Raw genomic sequence first — 10,197 nt, forward strand, 5'->3', positions numbered from 1 at the left:
TCTGCCAAGTGCTGATCTCTAAGACTTAGAAGCAATGGGGGGTGTATTCTAAACATAATATTCTATGGTTCAATCCCTCCTTGTATGGAGTACAGCAGGCCCAAAATAAGAAAAGAGCCTTTCCACCTTTCCTGGACTCTAATGAAAGTTTCCATAGTGTTTCCTTTAACATCTTGTTCATTATTTCCACCTGCCCAGAATTCTGCACAACAAAGACTCCAAACTATGCATAAATCTTTGACTGTTCTTTACAGGCTTTGGCCGTGAGAGCTGGGCTATTATATGGCAGCATTCCTAGTGAGTGGCAAAATTAGCGGGAAAGTTCCTAGCAGAGCTTTCTAGTTGCTCTATGATCAGTTTCAGTCTGATGTAGTGAGTTTCTACTCACCCAGAAAAGGTATCAATAAAACAAGCAGGTACTTTTATCTTACTCTAGGAGGCCATGTGTCAGTTAATTCAGGTTCCCATAATTTATCAGAGCATTGGCTACCTGTATGCAATCCTTCTGGGTAAATGATCTCTGTTTTTTATTTACATAGGTGTAAATGTGACATCTGGCTTTGACATCTCCTTCTACACTGTCCAGTGTATGTGGGTATAACATACCTTGCTGATGGCAACTGAGAGAGTTCTGTGGACCCAAACAAGTAGTCTGGTAAAGCTGAGTTACCAGAAACCTGCCAATTGTTTCTGGAAGAATGATCTTTCCCTCTGGTGTTCACCACCAACCTCTGGCGTCAAGCTATCCATTTGATTCTTTTGCATCCTCGCCTCTTGGTTATACTCGAAATACACAAGATCTAAGGCACAAACCACATGAAACTCAAGAAGGATGATGAAAATGTGGATGCTTCACTCCTTCTTTAAAGGGGGAACAAAATATCCATAGGAGGGGATAGGGAGGCAAATTTTAGAGCAGAGAATGAAGGAACGCCATTCAGAGCCTGCCCCACAGGTGGTCCATATCTATCTATGTATATATCTACTATATCTATATCTATCTATATCTATCTATCTATATCTATATCTATATCTATATCTATATCTATATCTATATCTATATCTATATCTATATCTATATCTCCACCAAAACTTGATAAGATGGATGAAGCTAAGAAGTGCATGCTGACATGAACCGGATATAGATCTCTCCTGAAAGACACAGCCAGAACATGTCAAATACAGAGTCAAACGCCAGAAGCGAACCACTGAACTGAGAATGGGACACCCATTGGAGGAATTAGGGAAAGGACTGAAGGAGCTGAAGGGGCTTGCAACCCCATAAGAACCAACCAGAGCTTCCAGGGACCAAACCACTGCCCAAAGACTACACATGGACTGACCCTGCGTAGGTAGCAGTAAATAGCATTGTTGGGGCAACAGTGGAAGGGGAAGCCCTTGGTACTACCAAGGTTGAACCCCCAGTGTAGGGAATGTTGGAGAGGGCAGTAATGGGGGTTGGACGGGGAGGGTACAACCATTTAGAACGGGAAGGGGAGGGGCTAAGGGGCTGATGGACAGGAAACTGGGAAAAGGAATAACATTTGAAATGTAAATAAGAAATGCCCAATTTAATAAAAATGGGAGAAAAAGAATAACAACAAACAAACCAACAAAACAATAAAGAAAATGTTCCAGGGGCAGTGCAGGGGAATAGTGGTGAACAATAAGGGGGATGTATAGGGGATACACATATGGGGTAGGGAGAGGGAAGGGAATGGGGGCTTAAGGAAGGAAACAAGGGAGGGGAATAATGTTTAAAATGTAATAAAGAACTGTGTCTAATAAAAATTTTAAAAGTTTCGTTCCTCAAAAATTGCTGGAATTCAATAAATCTGCAGTCATATCCGATGCTGTATTAAAAGGAATGCAGAGGCATACAGCTCCATGTGTCCTGATCGCTTTCTATATTCCCATACTGAATGATTTTATTTCCTCTAAGGTATTAGAGAAATACTTCTGTGTTTCTCCTTTGTTTGTCATTATAAAGGAAGCTAAATTTGTGAGCACAAGGATAAAGCAAGGATATTTTTCATCATGAAAGTGGGTTCCACAGAGCATGACAAACTGTCTACATCAAGAGCACAGGTTCCTGTGCAGCTCTGGCTGGCTGTGAACTGATGATGAAGCCTAAGCTGCATGAGACTTGCAGAACACCACTGTTGCCTTACACTTGTGCTGTTACAGGAGGAAGAACCACAGACGACTCAGGACGGTCTTGTGAGTGAAGGGTTAAAGGTCACATTTTTATTTATAGGCAAGCATTAATTTATTCAAGAACATTTTAAAGTGGGGAGTCAATGAGTTCAATGTATATAGCATTAGGAATATAGCATATTAATTAAAAAACTAAAGTTAACAAATAAATAACAAAACTTCAAACTTAAACAAATAAAACCAAATGCATAAAACCAAACTTCAAACTAAATATCAAATATAACAAGTAAATTAGTCAGCATTCAATTGCTACACAGTTTTCAACATATAACTCCAGCCTGTTGCTGGCCTTGCAAACACAGCAGAACGGCAGGTAAGATGGTAAAAATCTCCTCAAGATGAATGTAGACGCCTCATTCCGGGTGGTTGGTTGTTGATGGACAAGTCGTCAAAAGGTTAAACGTGAGGCGTGTTCCAGGCCACATCTCAAGGTCTTTCAAATGCAGCCCAAGATTGCTATGGTTACAAGGACTGAGATGGGGGAGGTGGTGTCAATCTTTGCACCCTCAGTGCTCCTGGTGGACAGTTCTGTCTCTGAGAGCTGTAGTCCTGCTCTGTGCCCTGGGAAACCTTCTGCTGCAGTGTTCAGACCTTGGGGTGGAAAAGACCTGGTGAGGACCTGCCATGTCACTTATCCCATACACAGCAGCACAATTCAGCAGGATAATCCAGGATGATCTTTCATCTGAGGTCATTCTCTCATGCCCAAGAGAGAAGGGGAAGAGATCCCACAGGCCTGCATATTTTCTCAGCTTTTAAAACTGCTAAAAATTGAACAGTGGAGAGCAGATAAATCCAATCATACATATACATTATATTTTAATATCATGTAGCAATGGTTAAATGTCAGTTGAGGAGAGATATGAACAACCTAGAAAACAATAGGAAGGCCTTGGAAACCCGGCCATCTCTGAAATGAAGACTATTATTATTCCTCTAGTGCAGGAATATGCCTGGGGTCCACTTGACAACCTCAATATCAGCAAAGACCCAGAGAAACAATATCGCAAGAAGTACATGCACACTGAAGTGATATTATATTTGGCAAGAATATGCGGCATGGAAATCTTGCCGAGGGTAGGCATTGAACTCTAAAGCACATATTCATGCAGACAATAAACTATACCACTCCTTTGTTTATGGGTATCGTAAAACTATTTGTGGGGAGACTTAAAGGCACTGGGCTCAGATAATACTAGAGAGCTCAGACTGGAGGGATCAGTACACAATAGCCAGAATCTCTATGGATCACATACACTTCATGGACGGAATGTCTTTTAAAATGGACAAGAATAATATTCTGATCTGCTCCTAGCTGACAGATGCTGAGAACTATGGAGAAAGTCACACACCCAATAAGACAGTTTATAAGTACAGGGAATCTACTTGGGTCCTCTCATCCTGTGCTTTCAAATCATCTCAGTGACACCGAAATGATGCTGCATCTTCTCAGACAAGGCCTTTTGCTCAGTGACCAGTTTTTGCTGATTCAGGGGCTCCTGCAGACTTTCCTCCATGCTCTCCTCATCCTGGTCATTAGAAGATTATATTGCCCATGGAGGCATGCATGTATACAGACACAGACAGATACCCAGACATACACACTTTTGAACTCCCCCAATTATATTTGTTCACACATACAAGCAGAGTATTTTGCAGAATGTGGTTAGTTTCCCAGTTAATGGTAATAGAAGGGATCACCCAGTCTACTATTGTGGCATAAGAAAAAAAAACCTGGAATGGGGTAAGTACACAGTGAGCATAGCCTAAAGACAGCTCAGCCAATAAAGTGTATTCCCATGAAAATCAGAAATTAGAAATGTGACATCTAGGCCTGTTAGCCAAGCCTCCTTAGCAAGGTCACATGGCTGTGCACAAGAGGCTGATTTCAGGCAACAGAGCACTGGGTGGGGGCAGGTGAGCCTCTTCAGTCCTCTGCTCACTGTTTCCCAGTGCATGCAAAGTGAGCTGCATTTTCCAATATGAGGTCCCTTTACCATACAGTACCTGACAGGGGAGCCAAACTACCAGCACAAACAGCTAGGAAATCTCCATAACCACAATCCAAGGTAAAACTTGTACTGGGATGCTATCAGATATAATTCGAGTAAGAGAAGGCTAATTCAAAGCCAAATGCTGGCAGGTATAATCAAACTCAGCCACAGTCCATGGAAGGGCTGGACAACATTGTACCTTTTCACTTTCTGACTGATGGACATCTGGATAATTTTACTTCATGGCTGCTCTGAGGTGAACCCCTACAACACTAATGTGCCCCAGTTTCTCTGCTCACACCTACTTCTTCTTCTGGAATTGCTGTGTCAAAAGGTTGAACTTTCACAAGAGTTGTACATGGTGTCTCACAGGGCTACCCATTTGACACCTCCAGCAATGTCTGAGGGTCTCACTGTTCTAAACCCTCCTTACAGATGATTTTCACTCAGATCAAATGATTTTGAATAACAATGGTTAAGAGTGCCACAACACAACACAGGGTGAGTGCTTTGGACTATTTTGAGCCTAAGTTTCTGTCTGAGGCAAAGATGTGATTCCACCTCAGCATAACTCCTGGACATCTTGTGCTGCAGATTCAACTCTAAGCAAATTAATCTTTCAAATAACAAATTCCAGGCCAAACTCCAAAGCCAAGGTATATTCAACCAAGTTTAGGCCAATCTGTAAAGAAAGTGGTGGCAGGAAATGGTTAACATAACCAGGATGTTGAGAAGACACAACAAGCCACATGACCTTCCAGTGTTACTATACACCGAGAGCAAAGAAGGCAGAAGAGCCCTCAGTCATCAGTTTCCACACTCAGGTACATGGATTTCACACAGCAGCCTCTCCTCACATCCCTGTACCCTATTCCTGAGTTTTTCTCCAAGTAATGTCAATGTTGATGAATAGTTTTCCCAGTTTAAATAGTTTGAATAGTGATCAAGACCCCATTAAGAACAGTTTAAAATGTAATTGGAAAGATTAGGTTTTCTCTTCTTCTCTCTCTCTCAGAGTGTTTGTGTGTGTGTGTGTGTGTGTGTGTGTGTGTGTGTGTATACTTTTACATGTTTCTAAATATGCACATATAGACTTATACAATATATATATAAATACATGTATATGTGTCTGTGTTCAGAAACTTGATGAGTTCACACACACACATGTGAAAAAACACACATATACACACACTTCTATATATAAGACACCCATATCACAAACAATTAAAACAAACAACTTCCAAAGTACAATATGCATCATAGCCATAAACATGATCACACATGTATGTGCCCACAGACACAAACACACAAAAAAACACCCCCCCACACACACAGAGTCAGAGAGAGATGGAGAGGGGAAGGGAGAGAGAGAGAGAGAGAGAGAGAGAGAGAGAGAGAGAGAGAGAGAGAGAGAGAGAGAAAGAACAGAAATCATAAGTGAGAAGCAGAAAAGAATGGGGAGGCCATCAGGCTGGAAGAACAGTTGTTGAATACAGATTAGGCAAAGGAAATGTGTCAAGTGAGAGCTTAGACACTGCTATCCCTCCCTTATAGAGTAAACCTGTGTAGAGAATGCACTTCTTGGGCACACTAGGTTGAGAGAGCTGGACAAAAATATCCCTCTAATCCTCACATATCTCACACAAACCCTCACCCTGAGAGAAGTCTTTCCTACATCCCTGTTCATCCAGTCAGCTCCAGGACATAAGCCACAGGAAAGAACACTAAAACACTGACATAAAACAGGACGGACAAACTGCTTCTCAAGCTCTGTCACTAGAAACCACGATTTGGACAGGCAGAAGGGACCATTTTCAATGTACGGGGAAAAGGAGAGAAAGTCCACAAGCCCCATCATAATTGACAATGAGAGCCATTCTTTTGGCAATTGAACTAAACTCTAATCAGTTCTGTGCACTACAAAGACGGCTACCTCATGGCATCCCGCTAGCATAATGGCATGTAAGTGTGCAGTGTGTGATCAACAGATCCCCCTTAAGGAAATGCATTTTCTAGTTGAGCAGGAGGATTTGGTTGTCAATCCTCCAGTTTCTTGCATGAAGCTAACATCACAGAAAGTTTTGTAAATGTTCAAAGAGATGAACAACTGGATGAGACCTAGGAGAGTGTCTGGATAAGGTGGAGAAAGGTTAAACTGGTTTGACTTGGTTTATGCTTAGATATCAGGAAAACCTGCCCTTGATGCTTCATTCATCCTACCTGAGGCTGCTTGTTACACGGATTTTCATACTGGCTTCCCCACAGAACCTTGTTGTTTCCTTAATAGACTCTTCCAGTGCAATCTGTTCCCATAGAAGCTCCCTGTTCTCATGCCGTGCTCTCTGGGCATTGTTCTTCAGCTCAAACAACTCAGTTAGGAGGGGGCAGAAGCTGCGGCTGAGACACAAAGAAAAAATGGTGAATCCCAGCCAGTCTCCAACTTCCTCCCACATCTCCAAGTCCATTACTCCTTCTAGGGTCCTGATCTAAAGAGAGTCAAAGATTATAGTCCAAGTCCACAGTAGCCATGGAGCATGACCTAGAGACAGGTGAAATGGAGAAAAGAGCCACATTCCAGAAGACTCAGGGCACTACTCAAAAACCTGACACCATTGATTCAAGTTTTTCCCAGAAGAGGACTTAATCCCCATGTGTGCTTATTTGTCCATTTTATTAGAATGTCGCTTGGAGGAGAATCTTTCTGTGTCCTGTGTGTCCTAGAGCCTTCCTTAGACACAGGCTTCCTGGTCTGCTTCAAACACTAAAAAGCCTGATCCTCACTTTACTTCAAAGATAAGAATGGGCTGACACATGCTGTGCCTAGTGCTGGGGTCACAACCTTGTAAGTTACTCACCAGTACCAGTCATTTTCCAGTGTGAGGTGTGTACATTTGACCAAAGCTCTATTGACCTGCTCGCTCATTTTCTTCATGTCGGTCATCACTTCCTGGTGCTGCATCGTGAGCATCTCAGACTCAAAGTTGTTCCTGTGGTAAGGCATGGTCCAAGGATGAAATAACATTATGAATGAAGGATTCAAGAATTACATGAATTCAGACTGAATCCTGAACTACCCCAGCCTAGGACATGCCACGCCCTTGCTTCTTGGTACTGGGTCATTTGATATTTATTAAGTTTATTATTGTGAACACGGAGACAGCAGTGCCAGGAAACAGAAGGAGGGAGCTGATTTGCTTGAGCTCCCTGAGGGGGTTTGAAGGAATAGACTAGCTTGCCAAGAACACTTGAGGACCCTGTGTCACAATCCAGGCTCCAACTTAAGCCCATGAAGACTATTCTACTGTTCTTAGGTAACAATTCTCAATCATAGAATCTATTGCTACATGAAAACCCAAAGGAACATGAACAGTATTTACAGGGAAAAGAATTTATAACACGCACCAGGAGATTCCCATGTGCGTCCACCTGAGCAGATGTGAAATGGTCTACTGCTCACAGTGAGGCTCTCACCCTCATCATTATCATGCCATGGAAATTGACACAGGACAATTCTCAGGCAAAATCAGTACATAGAATACCCAGATCTTAAGTGATACACACAAACACACTCACACATGCATACACACACACAAACTCACTCAAAACACATACTCTCTCTCTCTCTCTCAAATACAATTAGAATGCCAATTAAATATAAGGATGTGGCATTATCTCCAAATACAATGAATAAAATCAGAGAAAACCAATGATCCCCTGTTGTCAGTCCAGTCACACACTGTGAGGCAGCAAGTGGGATTGGGTCCCTCCAGCTCTTCACAGGACCTATTGAACCCAAAGCACCTCCACGTCAATTACAACAATGATTGGTCATAATCAGAGCACCTAGAAATTCCCACAAGCCAACACCTGTCCAGGCTCCTTAAACCACACAATGAGAGCTCACACACTATACCCTCATTCCCAGACTGTGATTCAGGCCACAGGCTATGATTTACGTTTGTAGGAATTAAAATAGCCTGTGCCACCATCCCATTCCCATCTGAACTTCACATTCTGATGCAATCAGGAAAGTGATTTTGACCATGAGGACACCCTGGAGTTGTAGCCTACTGTGATGTGAGGAAATGTGGATTTAACAGAACTTGCATTGTGACTACCTGTCATTTAAATTCTTTCCCGGGTAATCGGCCAGGATACTCCTGAGTTCATCTCTCTCCTTCTGCATCTTCTGGAGAGCAATTTTGAGGTTCTCCAAACGCTTCATTCTCTCCTCTTCAACAGGTGTCGTGGAGGGTTGGGACGATGCCTTCTGATCAAACTCTGTAGGTAGATAAACACCAGTAAACAGGCATATATGTGGACACAGTGTCAAGGAAAACTATGCTTACTCTAAACAGAAGTCTGAGGATGAACAGTTCTACAGATACAGTGAATCCCTGACAGAGCAAGAAAGCTATCTTTAAGCTGAACTCAGCTAGTTCCCTGTTCCCACCATCATAGCCATATGATGACATATGCCATCATAGATATAGACCACACCTCCTAAATCCATTCCTCTGTCACTGAAATTCTAAAGCTGGCCTAAACAAGAAGAATTGGAGGACCTTCTCAGCTAATGTCTGATGTGAGGCAGGTAAGTCCTTGAGTTCAAACTGCTTAACATCTTGAATCCCTAATCATGTGTGTTCAAGGACAAAGTAACTGAGACCTTGATATATGACCAGGAGAGTATCCCTCTTGGCATCAATTACCCAAGTAATCTACAGGACACTGCTGAGAATGAAGTGTTTCAACAGCCGATCCTGGAAGAGACACTTTGTTATTCTTATAAAGGCTCATCCTGGTATTCTTTGACACTGCCCAGGACACTAAAGAGATCCAAGGAAAGCCCCTTGACATATAACAGTTCTTGGTTTTCTGTCAAACTAATGATCAGAAATTATTGTGTCTGGGTCAGCCATTAGGAAGACTGAGGCTCTAAATCATATGTCCTACTCCTGGAAGGACCAACACAAGCCAACCTCCTCCAGGGAGCTCCCCTTGCCCTGCCCAGTACTCACTTGACCTCCTCAAGGACCTTTCCATTCGTCTTCTTCTCCAACATGATAGAAGGCTGGCCTCCCTCTGCCTTGGTCTGGTGCCTGCCTGGATATGATTGTCCCTCCGAAAGAGACTGAGGATCCTGGAGAACATGCCTCCTCGGGAACCCATTAGGAAATGAAGGGAAATCGCTCAGGCAGTTGGTGTCACCACAACACTGCTGACATCACAGAACATTCTAGTGTCTCTTGGATACAAGAGAATTTCCAGGGAAGACACTACCGGTGATGTCACTGGGAAATGCCATAGCTTACTTGCTAACTACCTCCACCCAGACTGACCAGTTTCTGCAGTGGCTTTTCCAGAGACTCACTTTTGAGCCAGGAACACCCATTCGCTCACTCTCCTTCCAGAGCTTCAGAGTTCTCACTCCTTCATTACAACTCAGTTGCTGAGGAGAGGGAGAGTTGTATCAGACCTTGAAATGGATAGAACATCTTTGTTAACAGCCAAAGGTCTAAAGACCGTGGATGAGGGATATTCTTCTTCCTGAAATGTATAAACCCAGTGTCCATGCATGTGACATATAGTCCAATTTCTACAGTTGTTACTGTTCCCCAGAGGCCAATATTTTTTTCCTTCACCTTTAAATGTATGCAAGTTGGAGTATGTTGTTTCATGGAGTGTGCCTTGAGAGGGGTCATGGTTTCAATATATTCACCCATGTTTTTTCCTGAAATCTCTGTCTTACCATCCCATTTTGTGCAATGGAAACTCCCTTTTCCTGGCAAAAAAGCTTCTCAGGTATAGAGCAAACATCAAATTGTAAACTTTCTGTCCATTCTTAAAGTTAAAATCCCCAAAAGTGAGGGAGGAACTGAGACCCAAGCGAGAGCCATGGAGGGGCAGAATGCAGAGGTGCTGCTGGCCAAGGAAGAGCAAGAGGAAGCAGAGAAGCTGTAGCACATCATGGTGCACTGGGAGC

General features: G+C 42.8%; 1 protein-coding gene across 2 annotated transcripts; it reads right to left on the minus strand.

The window, feature by feature from the left end:
- Positions 1-2,220: 2,220 nt before the first annotated feature.
- On the minus strand, positions 2,221-9,437 carry LOC134481931 (disks large homolog 5-like). Of its 2 annotated transcripts, XR_015638633.1 has the most exons (6): positions 9,233-9,413; positions 8,330-8,492; positions 7,067-7,198; positions 6,432-6,608; positions 3,604-3,746; positions 2,247-2,808 (listed from the first exon to the last, which is right to left on the minus strand). XR_015638633.1 is itself a non-coding variant. In XM_087587047.1 (5 exons), exons 1-5 carry the CDS (start codon positions 9,381-9,383, stop codon positions 2,724-2,726), a joined length of 708 nt encoding a protein of 235 aa, XP_087443173.1. In that variant the 5' UTR covers positions 9,384-9,437; the 3' UTR covers positions 2,221-2,723. The 2 variants fall into 2 exon arrangements, 1 of the variants encoding a protein (XP_087443173.1); XM_087587047.1 differs by lacking the exon at positions 3,604-3,746 and having other exon boundaries at positions 2,221-2,808; positions 9,233-9,437.
- Positions 9,438-10,197: the final 760 nt, after the last annotated feature.

Source organism: Rattus norvegicus, chromosome 15, assembly GCF_021556685.1.
Source record: "Rattus norvegicus strain SHRSP/BbbUtx chromosome 15, alternate assembly SHRSP_T2T, whole genome shotgun sequence".
Lineage (NCBI taxonomy): Eukaryota > Metazoa > Chordata > Mammalia > Rodentia > Muridae > Rattus > Rattus norvegicus.

Coding starts and splice junctions, on each gene's coding strand:
- LOC134481931 (XM_087587047.1), bottom strand. CDS start 9,383: ATGGGTTCCCGAGGAGGCATGTTCTCCAGGATCCTCAGTCTCTTTCGG. Junction 7,199..8,329: donor GGAAAGAATTTAAATGACAG/GTAGTCACAATG, acceptor GCCTTACCACAG/GAACAACTTTGAGTCTGAGA. Junction 6,609..7,066: donor CTGGAAAATGACTGGTACTG/GTGAGTAACTTA, acceptor TTTGTGTCTCAG/CCGCAGCTTCTGCCCCCTCC.